The sequence below is a fragment of the Pteropus vampyrus genome, unplaced genomic scaffold (assembly GCF_000151845.1).
Source record: "Pteropus vampyrus isolate Shadow unplaced genomic scaffold, Pvam_2.0 Scaffold82, whole genome shotgun sequence".
NCBI lineage: Eukaryota > Metazoa > Chordata > Mammalia > Chiroptera > Pteropodidae > Pteropus > Pteropus vampyrus.
The window spans coordinates 8,545,364-8,571,640 of NW_011888863.1; the positions used below are offsets into that span (position 1 = coordinate 8,545,364).

The 26,277-nt window shown below is 34.9% G+C and overlaps 1 protein-coding gene across 1 annotated transcript in view; it reads right to left on the reverse strand.

Annotated features, from left to right (window-relative positions):
* Positions 1 to 26,277, reverse strand: part of SLC2A13 (solute carrier family 2 member 13) — a 315,165-nt gene that overhangs the window by 70,302 nt on the left and 218,586 nt on the right. Inside the window, exons 5-6 of the mRNA XM_011363165.2 lie at positions 18,640 to 18,803; positions 13,768 to 13,888 (exon numbers count right to left, since the gene is read on the reverse strand). Of these exons, the coding sequence (XP_011361467.1) occupies positions 13,768 to 13,888; positions 18,640 to 18,803 (285 nt within the window). The remainder of the gene's footprint in view (positions 1 to 13,767; positions 13,889 to 18,639; positions 18,804 to 26,277) is intronic.

Here is a 26,277-nt window from a genome sequence, read left to right on the forward strand (position 1 = left end):
AATAACCAGCAAATGGTTTGTATTCAGTAATGCAAGCTAAATGAAAAAATTAAGAGAGGGAAAGAGACCCCAAATAGTGTGTCTGTATCCATGTGATTGCATACTGGTAACACTGGTCCTCCCTCGTGCCTTGGTCAATGTCTAGTGGTAAATGGGACATTTTGCAAGCAAAGTGGTTTCTTCAAGTTACTTGGACACCATGAAAGGCAACCTAAAAAAATTCTCAAAGAGTTAATGCCTCAGTCCATTAACCTCATCCACCCAGGAATGGCTGAGCCTCCATGGCTGGGCACTGCCTCTTATTTGTGAGGCTTGAGCGCAGTAATGACAGTGACGGTGAGGGCTCTAGCTTGTCAAGGCTATTTTGCTTTGTGATTCTGTTTTTTGAAGTGCTCATGACTGTATCTATCTGACCTCAGCACCTGTCTGATTGAGGTGGTAAATTGTTCCTTTGTGACTCTTCCTTATAGGGTAACCAAGCAGTGAAACTTCTTTCTATAGTGCTACAATTTCTGTTGCTCCAATTTGTCTCTGACAGGATAATTACCAAGTTTGTATATCTTGAAGTCTCACAGATTCGTGTTTATTTCAATTTCATTTATGTGTAAATTTCTTAACTTTTTTTGATATATGTTCCATTTGTTGCTTTTGTCTTTTAATACTTTAATCTTCAAAGATCTTGTAAATCTTAAACCAGTTGGAAAGCCCCTGCTCTTTAACCTTCTGAAGTAAGCCTGCGACAGACAGGAGCAGGGCTGTGGAAGGGTACTGGGCGGGGAGGGGTAGGAGTGGGGAGAGGCCTTATTGTCCCCAGCCACCATAACATGGGCCACCACAGGAGCAGCACCTTGACCGCTCTCCTCCACGGACTGAGGTGACTCCTGGTGAAGCTGGCTGCATGTCCACCTGTCTAATGGAGGCAGGGGATGGGAAGGTAATGGGGTCAGGCCATAGGAATGGATGCTGACTAGTAATGCTGATCCTGACTGGCGAACAAGCCCCCCTCTCCTTAGAAAAGGGAGAAAGAGAAGGGGACAGGAGACAGTTTTAGGCCCTCAGAGTTAGAGAACCAGTGCAGCTCTGCTAAGCACAGCATAAGCATTTTTCAGAACCCTCATGCCGCCTCTTCCATGGCCTAGCCTATTCTCTTACTGCCAGTGTCCTCATGACAGAGCTTAAAATTACTGCTCTCAATGGGTCATCTTAAAAAAATCAGGCATACAGGCACATAATTTGATGAAAGGAAACTGCATTCTGTGAAAGTGTGTATCTGAAACTATAAAATTTCATATACTTGTAGTTTCTAGAAAATATTAAGCGTCTTCTTGTTTCTGCATACATGCTATCCCATTTATGCGGAATGCTGTCTTCCCTTGCTTTGGTCTATCTGACTCCAACCAGTTCTTTGCTGTCGGCTCTGGGAAGCCTTTCCTAATATCCTGAGTCAATGGATTTGGCAATGGGTAGTTACAGGAACCAAAATGGAGTTATTACTTTAAAACATAACTAGATGAATGGCTCTTTAAAATACTGAGTTCTTCTACGGCACTGATATAATTTTCAACAATATAAGTATTAAGTAAAATAAGGTTGCCTATAGATAGTAACAGAATAGATATATCAAAAAAGTACAACACTCTAACTCCTCTCGTAATTCTTCTGCAGTTGCACTGACCATTGTCAGTTGGCATAAGAAAGGAAGACCACTTTGCTACACATGTTGTAATTCCAAGTACGAAAAGGAGAAATATTAAAATAGCATGTTTAGATTTCTGGTTTATTCTTATTATATATAGCAAGCCAAACACACACATAATTTATATAATATTAAAGATGAAAAGAAAGCTAACAAAGAATTTTATCTGCATCAACATAAGTACATGCTAATTGCCAAGAATTTAGAAATTCCTTTATCTTTGTTTACCCATAGTACTATACATAATTGTATAGCATATATGAATGAGATAATGCATATTCTTGTCAAATTTGATTACATAGGCAGACATTTGTTATTTGAGTGGTTAATTACTATCTTCAATTTCAAATGTTTATTATTTTATACTAAACTTTTGTGAAGATATCTATTGACATAGTCATATATCGATCATATGATGAAATGAAACAAAAATGAAAAATCAAAGAGTGAAATATTTAGGCCACAGAAAGTTAAATATGCATATAAATATTAATCGATTAAAATAAATACTTCCTTTGCTTTCAAAATGGATTAATTAGAAAATGCTAATAAGTTCTCTCTATGAAAGAACTTTTATCCTTGATTTGCTAAGACTGATCAGCATGAAGTTATGATATAGAAATTGAAATTAAAGAAAAGAAAAGATAATAAAGAACCTAAAAATGTAAGTTCTGACTTTCAACTGGGCTACTGGCAATGACATTATGACACTGATAATTATAAAAATGAGCATTGAACTTTTTAACCTCTGTGGAGGTTAGAGACTTTATTAATGTACCTGCAAGTTGGTCCTAATGTATAACACTATTTTAAAAAAAAAATGTTATAGGATGAAATTACCATAGAATTGACATAATCATCAATGCTAATTACCAAGGAGTAACAGGTTTCCACAAAAACTAGTAATTATGCAACATAGATGTACATGGAGAAAAATGCCAATTATATTACAAGTATCAAATGAAAAGCAATGAACAGGGAAATGAACAGATTTGTATAGTTGCCTAATAATATGGAATACTTAAGACATGCTGCTGAGTTTTGAGATACTACTACAAATTAGGTACTTCTACACAGTTAAAAATGAATTTGCAAAGTTTATCTTCCAAAAATGATAGAATCACCTATTTTATTGTGTCAAGAATCAAAAAGAGCAATATCTTTTACCCTCGTGTTAAAATACAGATTAGAGACAATTCTGTAAAGCATCTTTCTCTTCTACAAACTGAAACTTCTCTGAGGATGGAACAATGTCTTATATATCTTTTATGCTCTGTCATCTCAGAGCAGTAGAATATGGGAAGATGTTATCGAATCTGTTTTCACTTACCAGGGGTAAGGGGGAGGGAGTGATTTAGAAAGGACAATACAGGGGTGTGTGGCTTTGGGTGGGGTAAGATGTATAAGGTGGTTATTAATGATCTAATACTATTTGTTTCAAAGTTTGTAAAAAATAACTTGGGAAATAATAGTGTTTTGATCAGACATTTGGTCACATGGGCTAGTGTTTTCATGAGAAATAACTTATTCCATGAGGGAGAAATAAAAATTAATCAGTCCCTAGAACAGTTCTTGTACATTCTGGTCAAATTTCCCTTTATGGCCCTAAAATCCTGTTAACATCATCACACAAACTGACTATAATCAATTGCTCCTGAGTAAGACTAAAATTCACATGTACTTTATACAGTGGAACAAATATAGCTTAAATTGCTATATGTTTCCTGTGAAAAAAATCTGTGTCAAGAAATTACTGTTTTGCTCAATGTTTTAGTGCTGCTTTAGAGAAAAAAGGAACTTGTTCATTGAATATACCTTAAAGATGATGATAACCCTATGGCTGACCACCACACTGCCAAACATTTTTTCATAGGAGGTAATGAAAAGGGTCATACTGCCTTGCCCACTTGAAGCAGTTGCCTAGTTATGAGCACAAAAAAATGGTGCTGAGTTATAGGCAACTGCACTGTGTCTAATGTGCTCCCTCTGCTGGAGTCCAGAACTGGACCTACTATTTGGAAAATAAAGAAATCCCACCTTACCAGCAGAAGGCTGAACCAGTGTGAGTGATATCTAAATTTTGTTTGGCATTGTTTTAGAAACAGAACAATGGTTACAGTACCCTATCTCTATGACTGGTTTCTTGGTCGGTGTCCCAAAATGCCTACCTTATTTCTTTTTAAAAAGAAACAAAAGTAAGCTTAAGAGAATTAATTTTGACAAGATCTAATTTTGACAAGATCCTAAGGCAGAGATTTATAAACCTAATCTTTATTCTTCTAAGCTGAGCATCCTTTTCTTTTTATATATAATTCTCCTAGAAGTCAGCAAGAGCTTTATTCAGGCCACTATGGCATCATGTTTAATCAAGGTATCTCCTATCTTGCCAGAATCAGAGTTGCTGAGAACGTGATTTTAAAGATAATAGTTTTGTTACCTACATTTGTTTAGGAATCTGTGCATGAACCCAGTACTCCATCTCTGTTACACAATGTACCTTAGCTACTGAATATATTTGAAAGAGTTTTAACATTAGTTCCATTAAATGGCACATTTAGTGGGCAGAATTTCATTAGGATGTCTCTGGTTTTAACAATTTTGATCATTCGATAATTGATTTTCAGGGGAATGTTTTGTTAAACAAAAACCTAGTATTTAAATACCTGGCACTTAAATGTGTGGAAGTTAAAACTCTTTGCTTTGCTTCTTGGGTAACTGATAGAGTTTCTTTAGAACAGCCATAGAACTTGGGTACTATTAACACGTATTCACAGAAAGGCGATTAGTTTGACTATGGGGGTGGGACAGGGTAGCAGTGGTGGAGAGGACAAAGTGGTTCTCCACCTTAACAGTTATATCACTCTAGGCAACTTATATAAACTCTCTGAGCCTTATTTTCTTACCTGTCAAATTAAATTGTAATAGTATCTTCCTTTTAGGGAAGTTTAAAGGTAAAATGAGATAATATTAAAAAAGAATGTGAAATGATGCCTGCATACGGTAAGGGATTAATTAACAGAAATTATTATTATTTTAAAGTAAAAAGCACGCTTGGAATTATGGTCTATCTCTCTGTCTAAATATATTACCTGGGGTCACTTAATCCCCACTACATATCCATAAAATTGATCTGCCAGAACACCTTTTCCCTAATTTTTTCCTTTTAGCGTTTAACCAGTCTACTCCCAATCATATCTCCAAAGGTATCTTTGTCCTCAAGTTCACTACCATGCAATAACTTTGACTCTCTGGGGCTGCTGGAGTCTTTTCCCTATAATATATACTCCAAAATTCATGCAGAAAAAGCTCACATTTGATCAGGTTACTCCCCTGCCTGATGCTGTCGGATGGTTTCCCTCTACTACCCGTCTTGACCTAGTACATACGGCTCTGTCTGTTCTTCCACCTCATCCTGTGACTGCCATCCCTTTCTCCAGCACTATCAACTTTTATAATTAAATCTGTTTCACATAACCCTGTTTTTGCACACGTTGTTCTCATGCCCTGTGAGGCTTCTCCACTTTTATTGGTCTGAGAAACTCTTACTTACCCTTGAAAAATTATTAGGCCAAGCTCACTCCTGTGTAAGAGGTTCTTAATAGAGCCCATAAAGTCAGGTGAGAAAAAAAAATTGCATCTGTATGTCATTAACATATTACTGAAATTTAGCATTTCCTTCCATTATAAATGTAAGGAATAAACTACTGACAACAACAGAAGTCATATATATTTTCATCTCCCATTACAATAGTTGCAGAAATCTCAAAATACCATTTATATTCATATTCATCATGCTTCTGAAACTATGGTATTAGCCCTCCAGCTAGATCTGTTACTTAATACATTAATAAGGAAGTACATTCATTACTATGTAATAAGTTCATTTAAAAGTATTTTGGCAGTCATATTTCAATATAATTGATTTCCTTTGTACTCTTATATAATTTATTTTATGTAGTTGAAAACATGAAGAAGGGGTTCAGAATAATGCTAAGGTAAAGAGCCCACATGTGTGAAGTCTTCTGTGATGGCCCCAGAACTGAATTATGCCAGGGCATGCTCTGGTGCATCTATCAGCTTTTATCATACTGTTTTGCAATCACTTATTTATATCAATTTTCTTCCTAGCTGTGAGCTCCATGTAGAGTAAGGCTTTTTTTCCCCTCTAATCTCAGTATCCCCTGACCTACTTTAGCTCTCAAAAATGTTTACTAAAGGATGAACTGCCTACAAATATATATAAACATTTTTCTAAAGTGCTGTATTTTCTGATCTGCTAAACTTTGTACAATCATACAACAATTAGTCACTGATTGTCTGCCTCTAAAACCAGGTTGTTTAAGATACACGATTTCATTTTTCTAGTCTTCTAATTTATTCGCCATAAAATTTAGATGTTATAGTTCGAGAGGCATGTGTCATTCCATCCTATTTTATTATGCACTTATTATATTAGAAAAACACTCTCTTGTTACTACTGCGGAACAATCTAAGAAATTCACTGAAGCAGTACCTGAACACTGCGTGACTCCTTGCACACCTAGAGATCCTCACACCTAAACTGCTATCTGCTAGCACGCCTGCCGAACTGTACCACTAATCATGTTGTAGCCAGGACCAGAGGTAAAGGCCAAGCACTTTGAAGAAACAAAGGCTTGGAAGCTTCCTAAATCATCAGCTATTTTATAGCAACAAAGTTTCGCCAAATTTTCTAGCACATGTACCTAAGTTTCAAGACAAAAATTATACTAAAAACTTCCTTTAGTCGGCATCATCTACCTTCTTTCAAAACCAACTATCCATTCATCTATCTACTCATCCACCTAACCACCCACTCAACCAAAATAGTTTGATATTTTACAGTATCAAATAGTAGTTTCCAAAGTTACATTCACTGAAGAGATTATTTTATAACCAAGTTGTTATGCTTTGTTTAAAAAGAAAATAAGAAAGAAAGATCGGTCCACAGCAGTAGGTATTTTCCTACCTCTCAAACAGCAAAAACATAGTAGGAGTTACATAACATAATTTTACAATGTGATAGAAAATATCTCAATTTAATAAGTCAGTATGCTTAAATGTTAGTATCTGAACAGTTTTCATCATTTGTTTGATATCGTGACTTACAAGAAGGTAATCTTCATTTTACTTAAACTTAATTAGAGAACAGTTCAGTTTTCTTAGAAACCTCATTTAGTACTTATTTTATCTTTAAAGTTTCCTTGGCTTTTATGAGGAAATACACCAGTGATTATGATTATAGCCTACTACTGCCTCAGTATTGGATAGTGAATTCCTTTTGAATACACAGAACAAAATGGGGATAATATTCTAAAGTAGAATAATTTGAAATGTGACCAAAACTCCAGATTGATTTTATTTGTTCGACGACCAGATTTCTAGAATGAGAATATAGGTCTTAATGTGTTATCAGAGATACACATTTTCCCCTTTATCTTTTTGTGTTATTTTAGACCTAAATGGATAAATTAAGAAGAGCTTTTCTCAAAAAGTCTTTGGAATTCAAGAAGGAATCAAAATGACATTTCAAATAAGAGTATAAGTGATGGCAAATATTAAGTACTGTTTGTACTATGTGACTGTTGCAATTAACAGGAAAGCGAGGGAAAGGGTCCCCAAATTTATATCCCTGAAATCATGATTCTAAAGAAGTAAATTACAGTGAAGTTACAGAAACCTGGACTCCTCACCTAACCTTGTGTAAAGCATTTGTTCTTGTACGTCATCCAACCAATCACCTAGCCCTGTGATTCCCCTCCAAAATAGCTCATGAGTCTCTTTATGTCCACTGCTACTGTTCAAGTTGCATCATTTCTTGCCTTAGGCCACTGAGTTTTTTAACTGATCTCCCTGCATCACCCTTTGTGTTTCTCTCATCAATTCTCTACTGTAGAGCCAGAGTGGCCTTTTAAAAGCAGAAATCTGATTATGTCATTCTCATCTTATCACCCTTTAAAGGCTTCTCAGTATTCCAAGAGCATGTCTCAAATGCTCATGGATTATCAACTCTTGGCACGGTCTGATGCCAGCCTGCCATCCAGTCTATTTTTTGTGCCATTCTCTTCCTTGCTTGCCTGCTTGCTTGCTTGAGAGGACCCAGTCTCATTGGTAAATTCCTTGAAGAAGCCATAATCCTTGCTTAGGGCCTGTACACATGATGTTTCCATCTCTAGGAATGCTCCTCCCCTACTCTTTACACAAACTAGAGACCTCCTTTTTGTCTTTCCAGCTTCCCAAGCTGCAGTTCTTGACTGTAGAAAACACAAGGTTTGACTAGGAGATCCTGTCATTGTGGGAGCTTTGTAGGTCCTTGGCCAAAAGCTTAGGCATCAAGATAAAAAGGTCATAAAGAACTCAATGAATCTGCCCCATAACATAAGTGGCCAACTTCCTGCAAGAATCTCTTCCACCATCCTCCTCTTTATCCAGGTGTCAAATTCAGCAATGGCTGTTTAAGGGCTAGCAAAAGACATGTACAATTATTTGGAGATAAGGGTACATGACAAGGTTATGTAGGATTTTTGTTTCAACTCATTTTCCCTTTCAAGCATTTTATGTATACTCATCTTCATCTGAAATAGTTCTATGGATCTTATTCAACAGATATAACATATTTTCTCCTGTAATTTTATTAATATTAACCTCAAGGCATATTAGCCTGTACCATTGAGCCAAAAATAAAGTAGGTAAATTTTAAATGAAATCACTAAGCAGAAAATAAAATTGGACAAAAATGGAAAGTTTCAATTCATAGTATAATACTGTAGTCATTGTCAAGTTGGTAAGAATTGCTGGAAACAAATATGTTATCACCTGGATGCCAAATACTGGGGAAAAAATAGGGGCTAACAGGGTTTCTGCACATTTTTAAGGTTGCATAAAAATTTTACAATTGAATCTAACACTCTTATAGTACCCATCCCAATGATGTGTGCTAAATTACACAAGGTAGGCATAAGGAGAAGAATTAATTAGTTAGGCATTAATCAGTTAGGCATATACTGCTTCTCAAACTACTGTCACCATAGGGAAGTCTAAGATGAAGCAACAGTTTGGTCAGTTTGGATGTTTGGAAACTTCATGTGGAGAGGAAAACATGAAAATATTTGAAACACATTGATTATTTTTGTACTCTTGGTTTAACATGCTCAAGAGGAAAAAGAAAAGGAATGAAAGTTGACAGTTTTAAAAAAATGAAACGTTATGGTAGTGTTTCTCAATGGAAGATCTACAGTAAGTCCTGACTTAATATTGTCAATAGGTTCTGTGACTTTAAGCAAAACGGCACATAATGAAACCAGTTTTACTGTAGGCTAACTGATATACACAAGAATTGTTAAGGCAACTCATCAATGTTATAACAAAATGACATTATTTGTGGACCTATTGTAGTGGAATCACCTAAGAGAATGTTTCTAACCTATTCTCCACTGTCCTGGTGCGCCATATCTGTTGGAATGAGGGATGGACAGCTTTAAATACCTCCTCTGATGAGTCTATGTAAGACTCACAGTTGAAAACTATTAAAAGGAAAAGAACAATGAATTAGGGGTGCAGTCTCTTTTGTAACTGCCTTGTCCAGTCACCCCTTCTCATTTCCATGATCTATTCTATGTGGTCGCTCATAGTTAATCAATTATTTTTAATTCCTATTGATTTTTCATTCCTAAAATATCTTGAATTTGTTTACCTGTTTGTCTTTAACATCACCACCTTAGGCCAGGCAACGATTTCTCAGACAACTCTAATAATCGCTCTCCCTACATCAACCTGCGCCCTCTGTGTACCCCTACCCCCAGAGAGGAAGTTTGGAATAGGAAGTCTGGTCAAGTCTCTCCCCTGCTTAAAACCCCACAATGGGGTCATGTTCCTATACTGAAGATCAGAACCTTTCACATGATCTCTAAGGTTCTACAGGATCTGTTTTAGCCTACCTTACCAGCCTTCTCATATTCTCAATCGGCATTAGCCTTCTTTCAGTTCCTTGCTCTTGCTAAGTACCTGACTGCCTTGTTTCTCTTTGCACCTGCCGTTTCTTCTGCCTGGCACGTTCCCCTCCCCCTTTCAGAGCTCACTTCAAACATCCCATCCTCAGGATAGTCTTCCCTGAAAGATTACCCATCATCCCAATCTCATTTCCTACCATAGGTTTTATTAATAACAATGACTATAATGTTTATTGAGTGCTTATTATGTGCCAAACAGTGTTTTAGGTGCTTTCATACAATAATGCATCCTTACTATAATCCTATGAGTAGGTGCTCCATAAACATTTTTAGCTGCATGCATGCATGCATGCATGCATGAATGAATGAATGAATGAATGAGATGAGAGGAAAACCATAAGGTAAGGGTACCTTGCAATTCTATAATTGTATACTCTAGGAAATATCTGTCTACTTTAAAGGGTTTTATGATAGTGATTTGCATATACTGAGGTCACACTTGAGGAAAGTGTTACCTAGCAAAGGCTTGAATCCTCAAAGTTTGGGAAGTACTATCCAAAGTTTAACTGAATAAGAAAACAGTATTTGAGAGCGTAGAGTTGAAGGCCATAATAGAAGTATATTTGTGTATTCTCATTCAGATATATGATTCAGATGATACCCACACTAGGGTTATTTCTCCTAGCTACAGTTAGTACTCTGCGACAGCATTTATTCAGGTGACTGCACATTTTCTACAGCAACTTGTATCCATGTTCATCTCTGTACAGTTTTATTTGCTACAAAGCAGATCTAAAAGATGTTAATACATTCAGTTCACAAAAATCTAACTATGTCTTAGAATAAAATATCAATTAAAAATGAAAATATTCTAAAAAGGGAAAGTTCTCATTGGAAATTATTTAGGGTAGTCGATCTCTTGGGTTTGTCAAAGTCTTTAGTGAGCTCCACCCTATAATGTATTTGGTCCTAACCTACAATTGTGCCTGCTACACTATCTGTATTTATTGAATTAAAATAAAGAACCATTGTTTCTGAATCATTCACTTTCTTAAATCTTCTATTCTACTCTAGTCAGAATGTATTACATAATTTATCACTATAATCTATAGTTTTCTCTGAGTGGAAAGGCTGAGTCAATGAGCATAGGAATTCAACCTTTGTTAGGTAGAACATTATTACTTTCCAAAAGAAAAATGTACACTCCTACTAATAGTTTACAACATTCTTTAGATATTAAACCAACTCCCCGCTTTAAATGTTTTATTTGCTCAATTTTCCTACATGGATCATTCCATGGGCAAATCATACCACCTACATTTACAGCGTGAACATTATTCATGTTAAGGTACTACAAAGATGACTTGTTTATGTTTATCTTCCAGAAAGGGGAAAATTGTATGGATAAGTTTTAACAAAATCAGTAAGGGGACTGCAGGCATATTTTATAAAATCACTGAGATTATAAATACTGTCAAATTCTCACAAAGACTAATATGTGCCTGAAAAAAAGGCACACAATAAATGTTTTTCATACTCATTGACTTCCAAAGGACATGTAAAATTTGGTTCTGTTTTCAAAAACAGATTCCCATTTTTTTGATAAGAATAAAATAAGACTGTACTACTTCTCACTCCATTACAATTTTACTTTGACATATTAGATAAACATTAATAACTTAGAAGGATTAATAGATTGATGATCATAAATTGCTGTGAAATGAGCTATACTACAACAACAAATATTTTAATTTAAACTTTAAAAGTGGATGTCAGGAAATCTATTTCATTATGTAAATCATTAAAAACTTATTCCTTTCCTCTATCAGAAGTTCATAAAACTTTTTTTCATTACTCTCTGGCTGACTTTCTGCCTTTAGTTGACCTGATAGTATATCAGTCTTACTCTGAATCTAAGTCACTACATCTAAATCAGACACCAGGTGTAGAGAATATGCTATGTTGATCAAACGACAACATTTTAAAATAATTTTCAGAGATAACTGTGTTAAAGATAGTTTACTTAAAATATACATCAAGAAAAACAAAAGTAGAGCACGCTGAATTTTGGCAGTGGCTCTATTATCTTTCTAGCAGTTGAGGTGAGAAGTCAAAAGAAAGTAAAGATCACTACATCTAGACATAGTCTATGCTAAGATTAACTTCCTGCATTAAGACACATTTAAGTCTTATTTAGAACAAGATAAAGACTATAAAAAATCAGTAGGCCAATAAATAAATACAACTTATTAGTAAGAGAAAGGAGGAGCTATAACTATTCATTTCTAAAGACAGGTAGATACCACAATTTGGGATTGGGAAGGTATAATAATACATATATATCTTCTTCATTGTTGTAATGTGAAGCCACCAGAAATACATGCTCAATAAGAAGCTCTAAGTGAATTCCAGCTGGAATTCAGTGTATCGATGTAATGTTTTAATTTCATATAAAGTAATAAATCATTTACCAAATATTACTAAATTAATAAAATCATTTACCCACTGATTTGAGGCTTGTGTCCATCTAATTGAGGCTGAAGGAATATTATTTTTTGTTTTTAAAGCTAGGTCGTGTTCTCTCATATGTTTTAAAGGGATTGCTAGCCTTTTCAATCACTAAAATGAAGTTAAAAACTTTGAAACTCCGCTGCCGAATATATTAATTGATTTCTTCAATCATTCAATCTTTAATTAATTCATTTGTGCATTCTTCAGTCTACCTGCCCATCTATCCGTTTCTCTATCTATGACATAGTGTGTATGACAAGTTTCTAAATCTGCACCTTGCCATTAGAACACATTTCATTGTTTTATACCATTCAATTTCCACTTTCTAATCCTTAAGAAGAAACCTAGTAGGGAACATTTCTGCTTAAATGAATCAGGAAATACCTGCAGAACTCAGTGAAGAATGTTAGAATATCCAGATGATAATCAACTACATCAGACATGTACCTCATGGAAAAGTTAATTACTGATTAAAGTTACTTATTTCAGTTAGAATGTAGATGTCACTGAGTTAAATATGACCTAAAGTAGTTTTACAGTATTCCTGCTTGGCTCTGTACCGATCCCTACTTTTTTTTTAATTTTAAATTTTATTTTATGATTAGTTTCAAGTATACAGTACATTGGTTAGACATTTATATAATTTATAAAATGATCCCCTTGATTGCTCTTTCTCTCCTCTGGCTCTCCACCTAGCCGTGACATTAATGCTAACTGCATTCCCCATGCCATATTCCCCATCCTCATCCCCTATCTATCAACTACTAATTTGTACTTTAACCTTTCACCCCTTTCTCCCAGCCCGCCAATCTCAATCCCCCTCCCCCTCTGGCCATCAGTAGATTGTCCTCTATAGTTGTGAGTCTGTTTTTGATTATTCTTTTTGTTCCTTAGATTCCACATGTAAGTGAAATCATATGGTATTTATCTTTCTCTGGCTGATTTATTTCACTCAGCATAATAAATAACCTCTAAGTCCATCCACATCATTAAGAATGGTAGGATTTCGTTTTTTTAAATGAGTAATATTCCATTCTATATATGAACCATAACTTCTTTATCCAATTGTCTGTTGATGGGCATTTAGGTTGCTTCCATATCTTGGCTATTGTAAATACTGCTGCTGTGAACACGGGGGTGCATAGTTCTTCATGAATTATTGTTTTGGTTTTCTTTGGATAAATACCCAGAAGTGCAATTGCTGGGTCAAAAGGCATAACCATTTTTAATTTTTTGAGAAACTTCAAGGCTGTTTTCCATAGTGGCTGTGCCAATTTGCAGTCACACCAACAGCGTATGAGAGTTCCCCTTTTTCCACATCCTCGCCAACACTTATTGTTCTTTGTCAATCCCTACTTTTAATTTCCAGAAAAACATCACAAAAATTGTCTAACAATTCGTTTCACCCTCATATCTTTGCATGTACTGTTCCTTTACCTGGTGGCCCTCCCTACCACCTTTCCTATTTGCTTACCTTCTCCATAAGCAAATTCCTACTCATCTCTCAAATTTTAGAAAAGTTAAAAGCAAACAAACAAACAAACAAAACATTTTCAGAGTTGGCTTAAGAAGGGAACTATAACAAAATCTCACCTGTATCTTGTGCAAGTAGCATTCTGACCTGATGGAGCTACTGGCTTAAAAGTGATGCGTGGGGAAACCTGGGCTGATAGCAGAAATCCCAAAGCCAGAATAATGAGTGCTATGGTGGTACCTAAAAAAACAAAAACAAAAACATAACATTTTATATCAGGGAATAGTTAACAACAACAAAACAGCTTGCATTGCTGATAGTCTCAAAATCAATTAGTGCAACCAACATTATCGAGTACCTAACATGTCAGGAAGTATGCAAGGCAATAGTATTACAGAGTATTCCTTTCACTGCCAAGAAAAATGTTCTCATGGCATTTGACATGTAAGACCCAAATCAGTAAACTTAAAAGTAACAGATGCAATATTTCAAAAGCAGTTGAAATAGCATTTCTTATTAAAGAGTAGCATTTTTTGAAGACTTTAAGATGCCAGAAATGATATAACCCATGCATTCATTTATCTTTTCTATTTGTACTTGTAAGTGGAATATTTGTTTTTGATTTTAAAGTATAGGAATGGTGATTAGGTATATTACTTAAAAGGCATGTTTTTGAATCTCTGAGAGACATCTGATGGTAAATAAGAAAGGTTTCAAATTTCTGACTATTGTTCCAGCCATTGTGAGGATAAACAAAAAGGATCATGCTCTACTTTTGTTTTTCTTTAGGGATATTTTAAGTAAAATGTTTTTAACACAGGTATCTCCGGATTATTTTTAAAATGCTGTCGTTTGATCAACATAGCATATTCTCCACATCTGATGGCTGATTTAGATGTAGGGACTTAGATTCAGAGTAAGACTTAATATACTGCCAGGTCAACTAAAGGCAGAAAGTCAGCTAGAGAATATGAAAAAAAAAGTTTTATGAACTACTGATAGCGGAAAGGAATGACTGAGTTTTTAATGATTTACATCATGAAATGTTTCCTGACTTCCACTTTTAAAATTTAAATAAAAGTATTTATTGCTATAGTACAGCTCATTGCACAGCAATTTATGATCATCAACCTATTAATCCTCCTGATCTCTTTAAGTCACTATTTACCAAACAATGTTCTCCCCAGGAAGTGAAGTGTGTTGGATAAATAGCATTCTTGAAAATAGCTGATGTAATAAGTTACATTAACTACCTGGTGCAGGGCTTAGATTATTAGTAAATTCTTAGAGAAAATAATTTCCCTTCCCACAACTCTAATAGAGCACACGTTGTATGCATAAGTGTCACCTGGAGAACCCGTTTAAAGTGCATATGCTCCAGACCCCATCTTCAGAGATTTTAATTTAGTGGATCTGGGTAGGGCACAAGAATCCACATTTAAAAATAAGTACCCCTAATAATTCTGATGGAGACAGCCTGTGAGTGATGTTTTCAGAAATATTCCACTACCGAAATTTCTGGGGGGAAAATAACACAGTATGTCTGGCTTTCTTATTTATAAGCAATAAAGTTACAAAGATATAAACTTTCTTCTATTAAAAGAATCAAGAGGTTGTTATTAAATCTGTAATATTTACAAGGAAGACCTGTTCTCTGAGCAAGCTTTGAAAATATTAAAAGTCAGAACACCACAAAATGTCCCACATTTAAAATTATTCATGGACTATATGTTTTATATTTATTTATATGAAAAGTTTCTTTGTCCAGGTCTGGTTAAATATAGTTTATTTATAGTAATTATTAAAGAATGGATACCTATTCAAAAGTTATTTTGATATAAGTTTTGTCACTATTTTTAACCCAATATAATAAAATAAATCATAATAAAAACACAAAATAGGGAAAAAATTGAGTCAGAGGTTTAAAAACTCTAAGAATTTAAATAGAACAGTGTTTTAATACTAAGCTCTATTAGAATATCAAATATATCCCTACATACAAATGAATAAAAAAACACATTGAAATAAAAATATAAGTATCCCAGCATCAACTGGTTATCAGAAAGTGAAACAAATATCTACTGGATGGGTCACACTGGAGTAATACTAACATAATTAACTCTTTGCACCCTTGGGTCCACATTCATGGATGGATTCAACCAATCGGAGATTGAACATAGTCAAAAAGAAAATTACATTGTTGCTGACATGTACTACTGTAGTTAGGCCTTCCATGGTTGTGTCTGTACTGAATGAACATGGGCAGACTTTTTTTTTCTTGTCATTAGTCCCTAAACAATAGAGTATAACACTATTTATATAGCGTTTACATTGTATTAGGTATCATAAGTAACCTGGAGATGATTTAAAGTATAAGGTAAGATGTGCAGAGTTTATATGCAAATACTACACCATTTTATATAAAGGACTCGATCATCTGTGGCACTGGGTATCAGCTGGGGTTCCTGGAACAAATCCCCCATGAACACTGATGGATGACTGTATACTAACGGCTGTTTAGCAGTAAGTTTTCTTCTGAAGGTGTAAACTTCCATTGGTCGTTATGTTCTGGTGGGGCCTCTTTAATCACAGTTAAAGACCAGAACTGCATAAATAACACTATTTACATCTAATGTACAAGTAAAGAAGATACTGTGACAAAAAACAAGGCCTTTTACCTCCTAAACCACTGTAAAATTACATCATTTTAACTGGCCATATCATAAGGCTATCAGGTGCCTACTTGATGGAAGATCTCTCTCAGGTTGGAGGTGTCACTGTGTGGTACAGTAGTGGATGGAGATTGTGTGTATTGGTTATTTTGGATGAAAAGAGAACATGGCAGGAAAGAAAAGTACCTACAAGTTACTCATAAAAAGCAGTTACTGCAATCCCTTGGTCTTATCCCTCAAATAACTCTTAATACTTCCTCTTAATAGTCAGAGATGAGCTTGGAAATCCTTTGGGTAGAGGACCTACACTGTGAGTTGAAACATAACATCAGCTAGAAGAGTTCAGGAAAGTTCCTGATGCAAACTGATTTCACCTTGTAGTTAAAACAACAAAGAATCACTCTTTGGCAGTAATAATGCTGTGATAGCTAAAATGCTCTAGGCACTTTACTATCGGTGTCAGGCAGTGTTTTAAATACTATACTTGTATAAATGTGTTTCGTCCTCATTACAACCCTATGAAGTAGGGACTATAGTTAATCTCTGTTTACAGATGACGAAATAGAAACTTTCTCAAAGTCACGCAATTGAACCCAAACAATCTGGCTCTATAATGCCTCAAAATCCTGCAGAACTGATGAGAAAGTGTCTCATTGGAATGAAACAAATGAAGAAACAGAGGCTACTAGAAAAACTGTATTCTCTGGATCTCAAAATCAGCAGTTTCCTAGGATCTCAAAAATCAAATCCCAAATTTAAGAAAATCTGAAATTCTATTTAAAAACAGACCTCGTAATATAATAATACCATGAGGCCCTGTCAAAAAGGAAGGGTATCCATTTTAAAAAATTTAACGTGAATTTACCTCTTTTTAGAGTTGACTTTAATCTCAGGGGTTAGCAAACCAATTTCCAACTAACTACAGAAATTTGTTTTTAGCACATCACTACCTGTTGATCACATATCTTGGTTTTTTTTTTTTTTTTGAGTTTACCATCCGATTCATGGTTGGATAGCTCTGATTATTAGGAATATTTTTCTAACATTAAGTAAAAATCTATGTCTTCATAACATCTATTATCTGCTAAAATAAGGTACATATTAAATCTCCCTTTAGACTTATTTCTAGGTCAAACACTTCTGGTTTAACAGGTTTATAAATGTATAGTTTTTAAACCATCACTTTGTCTCTCACCTTTCCTCACTTTCCCTCCCACTTTCCTGGATAACATGGCTGTTGTGATTCCTTTGTCTCTTAGCCAGACAATCTCCCTCTCACCTTCCCCTCACTACAGTTAAATCTACATTATTGGACTCAAGAGCTTCCACTAAGGCAAGAACAGAGTCTTCCTTCTGGAGTTAGGGATGGGAGAGAGTATGTGTTCTTAATAACAGTATGAAACTTTGAATATATTTTCTCATCAATTCTGCGACAAGTATCTGAAGTAGTTCTACCAGATTAATATTTTAAGTATAATTTGGTTAAAATAGAATGTAGTTAATGCTGGCATGGAAACTTAACATTTTTAATGGAAAAAATGTATTCTTACTCTAAATAAACTTACAAAAGAGCTATTAGAGCACTGCTAATTGATAAGTAGGAATCTGCTTATATATATATAAAAAGATTAGAAAATTATATTACGCAACCATGTGAAGACAATGGAAAAGAATAGTCTTATTCTGTCAAGTGCAACAGCCCTTGTGTTACAGAGAAATAATAAATGAAATGGGAAGAATTTAAAGACAAAAGATACCTGAAAGAGAGAAAGGTTTTGTCTTATTTAGCTATCAGAGAAAACAAACTTAACGAACCAGAATTTACTCTAGAATTTAGGCCTGGTTCAAACACAAAGAGTCTGTCCCTGCTTTGTGAAGAAATTATATGGTTCTAGTATTCCACTTTTGAAAGAGCTTTGAAATAAAATGTTCCAAATTTACTTCCATGTTATTCCAATCTTAAAAATAAAACATATGTTAAAAAATGAGTTTATGAATACCAAGTTTTTCAACCAAAAAAGAACAAAAAGCGATTATTCTTGTCACTTTTGTACTTTTGAGCAGAACTTGAAATAATAAAAGCAAAATGTTACCCTTAGTATATTCAAATTGTTCTACAATTCTAGTGATTAGTCACAGCCTAGTTTCTAGTTACATATCATAATATTCACTAAGTTCTTTTTGGAAAAACTTTTTGTCTAGAGGAACTCTATTGTTTGTCTAAAACCACAATATCAGAAGTGGTATTGGTATGGTATTTTGGAAGGTTAACATCGTTAGAGAAAATTTCATAACTGAGTTCCTCATCTGGGCACCTACCTGCTAAACTACCGAAGGTAAGTTTTCTGCGGCCCACTTTCTCAACAAGCCAGACTCCCACGAGTGTGAAAATAAAATTCGTGAAGGCTGTAACTGAAGCCAGCCATATTGCGAGTCTATCATCTTCAACACCAGACATCTGCAGAATGGTTGCACTGTAGTACCTGTGAGGCAAGAATAAAACAACTGTTGCTGATAGTTATTCAAAGAAACACTTATTCATAGCGAAAAATATCCAGCTGACCTCAAAAACAAAAGAAAAACCCATAAATAGCTGCATAATAACATCAAGTTAACATGGGAATTAGTGCAAACTGTTGAAAGGGTCACAATAGAGAGACCGTGTTCAGATAAATTTATTGTGAACTTTGTATAATCAAGAACAGACATTCAAGCAAGTGGATAGAGGGCTGAAGGTTTCAAAAGTGAAATGTACCCTACAACTAGAGACAAGGACAGCTGGTAGTTTCACTAAAACTATCAAGGATAAGCTCCTAGCCCATGAAATGAATTAGGAGTCATCGTGCACTGTGCAGTTATGTATTTAAAAGGATAAAGAGACTTATTGCATGTAATGAGAGTGAAGAATAATGGTAGAAATGTGGTGCAAGTAAGGAATCTCTTCAAAGAAGACATAAGGAGTAAGAATGTTGTCAATTTATCTGGCATCCTGTAAGGAGATGAGAAACTGACATGATGGACATGAAAATGGTTTTGTGGTTCCTAGAAAATTGTATTCTTTGGTGAGGTAAGTCTCTAGCACAATCTGAATGATTAGGTTCTGTAGACACATTTATTTTTCTAAATGAATTCACTGGAGACTGGCTCTTAAAAAACCACAAAGCTAATTTGTTGATGCACAAGAGGAAGTACATTTGATACATTTAAAGATGACAGGTTTCTCACAGATCATTTCTTTTCTGTTGAAAATATCAGAGGTTATATAAGAAGATTACTTTAAAGCTACCCTTAAAACAAAAGAAGCAGAATACTCCTACTGAATCACCTATGAATTGTGATAGAATTTGCATCGTGAATACACATTCTGAACCATGGCTCTGCCTAGCTTTTTTGAGCCATTTTAAAACAAGTTAGCTTCACCTAGATCCAACAGTGGGCATTCAAACAATGCATTCTATCACGCTTCAGACTTCCATAGTTATAATCTACAGTTTCTGGATATTTATCAACACTTTCATACTATTTCAAAAATAAAATTTGTTTTATATACATTTAAGTCTCATTGATCCATCAATGGCTTCTACTATTTTCTAAATTATTGATGATTGTCTATAAAATATTAACAACAACATGGATTAATTCATCTTAATAAAAACTTTTTATTTTTTAAAGTAGTAAACTAAATTTATAAATTACTATGTAGCATGAAGGATGTGTTTTACTGATTACACTAAAAATTATACCAACCATTTTAAGACTTTGAACTCTGACAGCTATCATAAAAGAGAAATTCTCAGTGGAACTACTCCCAGCAACAAGATTTCATGAACGTTAAAGTGCAAAGTAACAATAAAAATTATAAAAACAATTCATTCTCTCTGAATAGTGCTTTACAGTTTCCAAGTTCTACTGTATACAGTATCTCATTTTTATGAAGACCTGTGAATCAAAATCAAATCTATAGGTAATCACAGAGAAACTGACATAAATATCAAATCTAGAAAGGCAAAAAAATAGAAATCGTTACAGAAAATTTAAATATTTAAAGCCCCCAAATTTGATACTTGCCATGCTACTCTATTAAATTATGGAGTTTTTTCAATGTTTAAGGATAAAAAACATATACATTACGCAAAATAATTCTTCCAAATAGAGCAATAAAAAACTAGATGAAACAGATTATTTGTTTTCATTTTTTAAAAATGTCTTTATTTTCTATACAATATCACAAAATCATTAAGGAATAGAAACAGAAGTGGTATCAAAAAAAAAATTGATCAGTGTCAAAATTTTATTCAAAATGTAAAATGTCCCTGAGTTGTATAAGAAACTTTCTTTTAAGATACTTAAGTTTTAGAGGCTGAGTGTAACCGAAAACTAGCTTGGGAGTCAGATACCTACACTTTAATGGCATCTCTATGGGGTGCTGGCCAGGTCAGGTAACATAATCATTCATTCATTTAATGTTTATTTATTGAGTACTTACTGGATAAACTGTGTGAAATACTAATATCTCAGAGACATGTTACTAGACCTAGCTGTTGCCCTCAAGCAGCTCACAGTTTAGTATAAGAGAATGAAAGTAATTTAATATCACAAGGTATACAAGTCAAAATGTGGCATAAAGGACAGACAAAACAATTTAATTTGATATGGGAGGTTTCTGCAGGGAATTAATGATTGAGATGAGCCTTGAAGAATTCATAGGTGTTTGCCAGCCAGTAAATATGATGATCTGGCAGGACACTGGTAGTAAAGGAAATGACATGTACAAAGGAGAAAAGTGCAAAACACTATGCTGGGCTCACAGAACTTGAGAACCTTACTTGGCTGAACATAAGGTGCAGAAAAAAGAAGTGTGACATAGATTCTGTTGTACAGGGGCCTTGACTGCTATGCTACATATTTGGGCTTTTATCTGTAGGCAGCAGAGACCATAAAATGGACTTTAAAGAGAAATAACGCAATTAAATCTGTTCTATGAAAAGATCACTGCAAAGATACCCACATGGGCAGACTGGAAACAGACTGAAACAAAGGTATATTGTTTTGAAGCACTTTATTTCAGATCATTACACTGACAATAGGCACTTATAGATTTTCTGTATTAATGGGAAACGGTGAAAGCAGGGGCTGAAATTTAATGGCCTTACATCTCTCTGTCAGCAAGAGTTGTAACTTCCACCCACACTGAATCTTTACTTGGATGGAGTACCCTGAGTTTCATCCTTATTTTCTTTTCTTGAACATTGCTAAATATGTTAGTTTTTATTGCTGCTGTAACAATTCACCATAAGTTTAGTGCCTTAAATCAACACAAAGTTATGATCTAACAGTTCTGTAGGTCAGAAATCTGAATGGGTTTCACCGAATGTCAACAATCAAAGGTATCAGCAGGGTGTTCCTTTCTGGTGGCTCTGGGATATAGGTTTCCTTGCCTTTTCCATGTTTTGGAAGTCTCCCGCTTTCAATGGCTCATGGGGCTCCCTTCCTCAATCTTCAAAGCCAGCAAAGGTGGGTCAGATTCCTCTCAAGTCACTTCATTCTGCAGTCCTCTTCTGCCTCCCTCTTCTACATTTAAGGGTCTTTGTGATCACATTGGGCCAACTCAGATAACCAGCAAAATCTCCCTATTTTAAGGTAAATTGATTAGCAGATTTAATCCAATCTTCAACCTTAATTTCTCTTTGTCAGTAATGTAACATATTCATACATAGGTTGTGAGGATTACAACATGTACATTTTGGGGTGAGGGAGTTATTCCGCCTATCGCATAAAGGTGCTAATAAGCCGTAAAATAAGCAAAAGGCAAATAGTTAGAATGAGAAAGTAAGGAATGAAGGCAATGATATCCACTTAAAAGGTAACCAGTTCCAGAAAACTTCAGGCAATAATTATATTTTCTTTCATATGGGCAGGGAATGGCATATCTAGGTCAGAATAGACCTAGTTTTTAAAAGTTAGGTCATGGAAAGGTGAAAAGATACATTTAATTTACATTTTAAAATGTGTGAATTCCAGTGTTTTTATAAATGATGCTACTGGTCAATCATTTATGTAATGTTCTACACCTGATTTTACAATCTTCTAAGCTGTTACGTAGTATGAATTTTCAAGGGACTGGGTATTCATTCGAACGTTACATAAAGCATAAGAGAGTCTTCTTCATGGAAGAACAATATGAACAACAGAAAAAGGCTTTTTTTTTTTCATTTTCAGACTCAAAGTATGGATGCCTTTTCTTTTCAAGATCATTTTATAATACTTATCAGACAAACTATCATCTTCTTCAAAGATTCCCTAGACAATCTCTGCTCTGCTCATCTCACATGTACCATCTCTTCCTTGGAGTGAAGTTGAAAGGCCTGAGGGCAGTGAGTTCTCACAGAAGACCAGCTTCACAACTCTCTGTAAACGTCTAAGAATGGAAAAGTCCGGACTGTAAATGCATTGCTATCTCAGGAGATTATGAGACCCAGCTTCCAGTACCGAATTTTAAATTTGAATAAAACGAAATAACTCTAGAAATCATATAGGACTCAGTAACAGCAAATCTATCCTAACAAATTTAACTAGCAATAAAATAATAAACATGAGCACTTTATATGCCTAGCAAAATATATATTTTATGTTCTTCTTTGAACAATACATTTTCTAGAAATTTCTGAAAAAGTTATTTTTTCCCATCTTCTTGAAGCCAGAGCCTATCTTTTTCACTGTTACCAGTATAACGGAGTTAATTTAACAGCAAGAAGTAGGTACTCAATAAGCGTTAGTTGAGTTTATTGTATTTATCTATCACCAGCTTTCAAAAAGAAGAATATTAAAAAAACACAATAGAACTGCTAAAACAAAAATTAAAGACTAATAAGAGAGAGTAAGAAAGGTAGAAAGTGAAGATAATTATATAAAAACTTTAGCTGCATAATCACTACAAGCTAGCTCTAAAATTCATGGCAGCCAAAGTAAAATAGTCAATAATAGTTTTATCTGACAAAATGAAACTTACCAGTTCATAATAAAGACAAACTTTTTCTGGCATGAAACTATAAAGACTTTAATTTCACGAATGAAAGAGATATGGAATATACTCTTCCTGACACCGAAAGCCAGTTTAAATAAGCTGAAACTTAGTCATGATTATTTTAATTCATGTGGCACAAAGGTGGTATGCTCTAGCAGTGTTGCAGATAGCTTCCACATTCTACAGTCATCTACGAACCTTGTCTTACTCAACAGTCTTATGGGTCATGTTTAATACTTGGGATAAAGACGAAGTTAAGTGTGAAAGGTGGAACTTATGGAACACAGATGATCAGCTATAAATCCTGCAAGAGTCCCACTATCTAAGTTACATTGTTTGGCTCTTTTAGTTGCTAGTATTATAAATACATTTATTTGTAACATATGCCAAAGTACATTGACTACAGATTTAAATTTATTCTAATAAAAGATGTTATTTTAACTGAAAAATATATTTTCCTATTGGGATGGTGTTTATACTGTCAAAAACATGGATAACTATTGAAACTGCATCAATAGCTTTAAGAGAAAAAAGTTAAACTCCAATACAAAGGTCTTAAAATGGTTTAAAAAATGACGACAATTTTTAAATCTATTTCATGTATTTTATACATCGAGAAATTCTCTTTGTGTATTAGATACATGCTATAAAGTAAAAAATAAGTAGAAATCAAGATTTCGTGTATATCATGTGTTTTGAGCTAACATACTATTTAATTGTATCGTACATTCTTAAATCAAGCAATGATCCAAATACATAGTAATCCTCAGAAAGCTAATTATTAATCATATTTAATATATTACAATTTTTATAAGTTCAATGATTTTATTAATCTTTTGGAAAGAACAAAGTAAACATGTGCTAAAGGAAGTCAAAAGGGATTTCTACAGACTCTCAGTGTTTGCAGGGTGACCTTATCTTTCATCTCAGAGACCAGTCCCTTCACCCTGGTTTCACACCTCTGAAACCTCAGGAGAAATCATGTGTCTCACCTAGCTCGACTAGATCACTGACTTTATGTATCACTAAGAACAATGACTGGAGGTCTAATCTGACCTCCAACTCGTCATTTGCCGGATTAACCTATTAATTCTTTCTATAAAGCATATACCAAGGGGACATTGGACTTTGAAACTTCATACAGGTGCACGTCTCCCATTTGTTGAATTGCAGGTATATCGAATCAGGCGTGCTTGTTCCCAAAGCCATTTATGCTTGTCACTGTAATTATGGAATATAATTAAATAATACATAGATCAATAAAAGATAAGATGCTAAAAGAGTTGTGTTAAAAAATAAAATTGTAAGCTTTGAAGAGTAAATAAAGGTAAATTATTTCTAAAAATTATATGGGTAACATAATCATAAAAATATCAGGGATAAAATGTAAAAAAGTCTAGAAAGGTTTGACCCTAGGGTTTCTTCTCAAGTGTCTTTCAGTTCTTGTTCTATTTGAAAGAAATTAAACCTGGAAATCATAAATGGCAATACTGAGTGTGGTTTGCACAAGAAAAATAACTTGAAAGTTCAAGCGGTGGATATGATGAATTATCCTGCAACTAAAATAAAGTGTTGAAGGTATATAACACCTCGTTCCCTCATAACTCTCTTTTTCAGTTAATTAAACAAGTGCTGATCCTAACCCTGTCGGCTAAGAGGGCTTTCACCTTGCCGCATCACGTCTCACATCCCTGCTTATTTCTGTAACGAGCAGGAGGAGTCCAAGCCCTTCAGGTCCCCCTTTTCCACCTGATCATTTCCTTCTAAACTAACCTGCAGGTTCACTAATTTGACTCAATCTTCCTCTTGTCCCAGCCCTTGCACAGTCCTTCCCTGTGCCTTGTGCACTCCGGACCCAAGGGTGCCACCTCTTCTTACAGCTTGGATCTAGAGATCAGGCAGTTTTTCTCTCACGTCCTATATACCAGAGGAAAGGGAGAGGATGGCGAAAGGCAAGAAAGAAATGAGTGAGACCATCCTCTAACCCTCCTTTAGCTGTTGGCCTACTTTCTGGCCACTCCTCATTCAATGGCGATTTCAGTACCTGCCTCAAAATTGTTTTTCTCTACTCCTACTTGTGCCACGTTTCTTGAGGAGAGCAACACCAACATGGACCACTCGCACAACACGTGAGTCTCTTAACTGCTCCACTTTAAATCCTTCAAGTATCCTAGTCTCTAACCAGCACTTGCGTACCCTCGTGGCTCACTTACTTGAATTCTTCCACTCACAGAATTCTTCACTCTCATGAAGACGTTAAGCCATATATACACACTACTTCTTTTTAGTTATCCGTCATCACCCATTTCTGCCCCTTTCCCATAACTGTACTTACTGTGGTGAGTTCCCACATCAGTGGTTCTCAGGTGCTGGTGTTACAGAATCACCTGGAGAGCCTGTTAAAACAGATTGCTAAGCCCCACCCCTGAATCTCTAATCTAGGACCAAGATTTTGCATTTCAAACAAGATTCAAGTGCGGTTGACACTGCTTTGAAAACTAACTTCTCCAAACCATTATAATTACTTTCTTTACACCATTCTCAAATTCCCTGGCCAGTTTCCCCCTATGGCATATTCATGTCATAAACTCCTACTCTGCTTACTTATATCCAGTTATTTTTACATTCTGCTTTTATACCTAGCACTTGAAAAGTACTAGACAAAAACACACAAATTGACCTCACTTGAAATTCCCTAAGAGGCACACCTTACATCTCTTCAAAGGATGATTTCATGGTATCTCCCTTCTTTCCACTGCCCCAGTCTATCCAGCCTCAAGTGAAATCTTGCTTAAAATTCACTGAGAAAGTGTGAGCCATCAGAGGCGTACTCCCTCATCTCACCACCACCAAATCCACCAACCTACACGATTAATTCTACATTAATTCATGAAACAGCAATCAGCACTCAAATATTTTTCTTCTAAATTCCT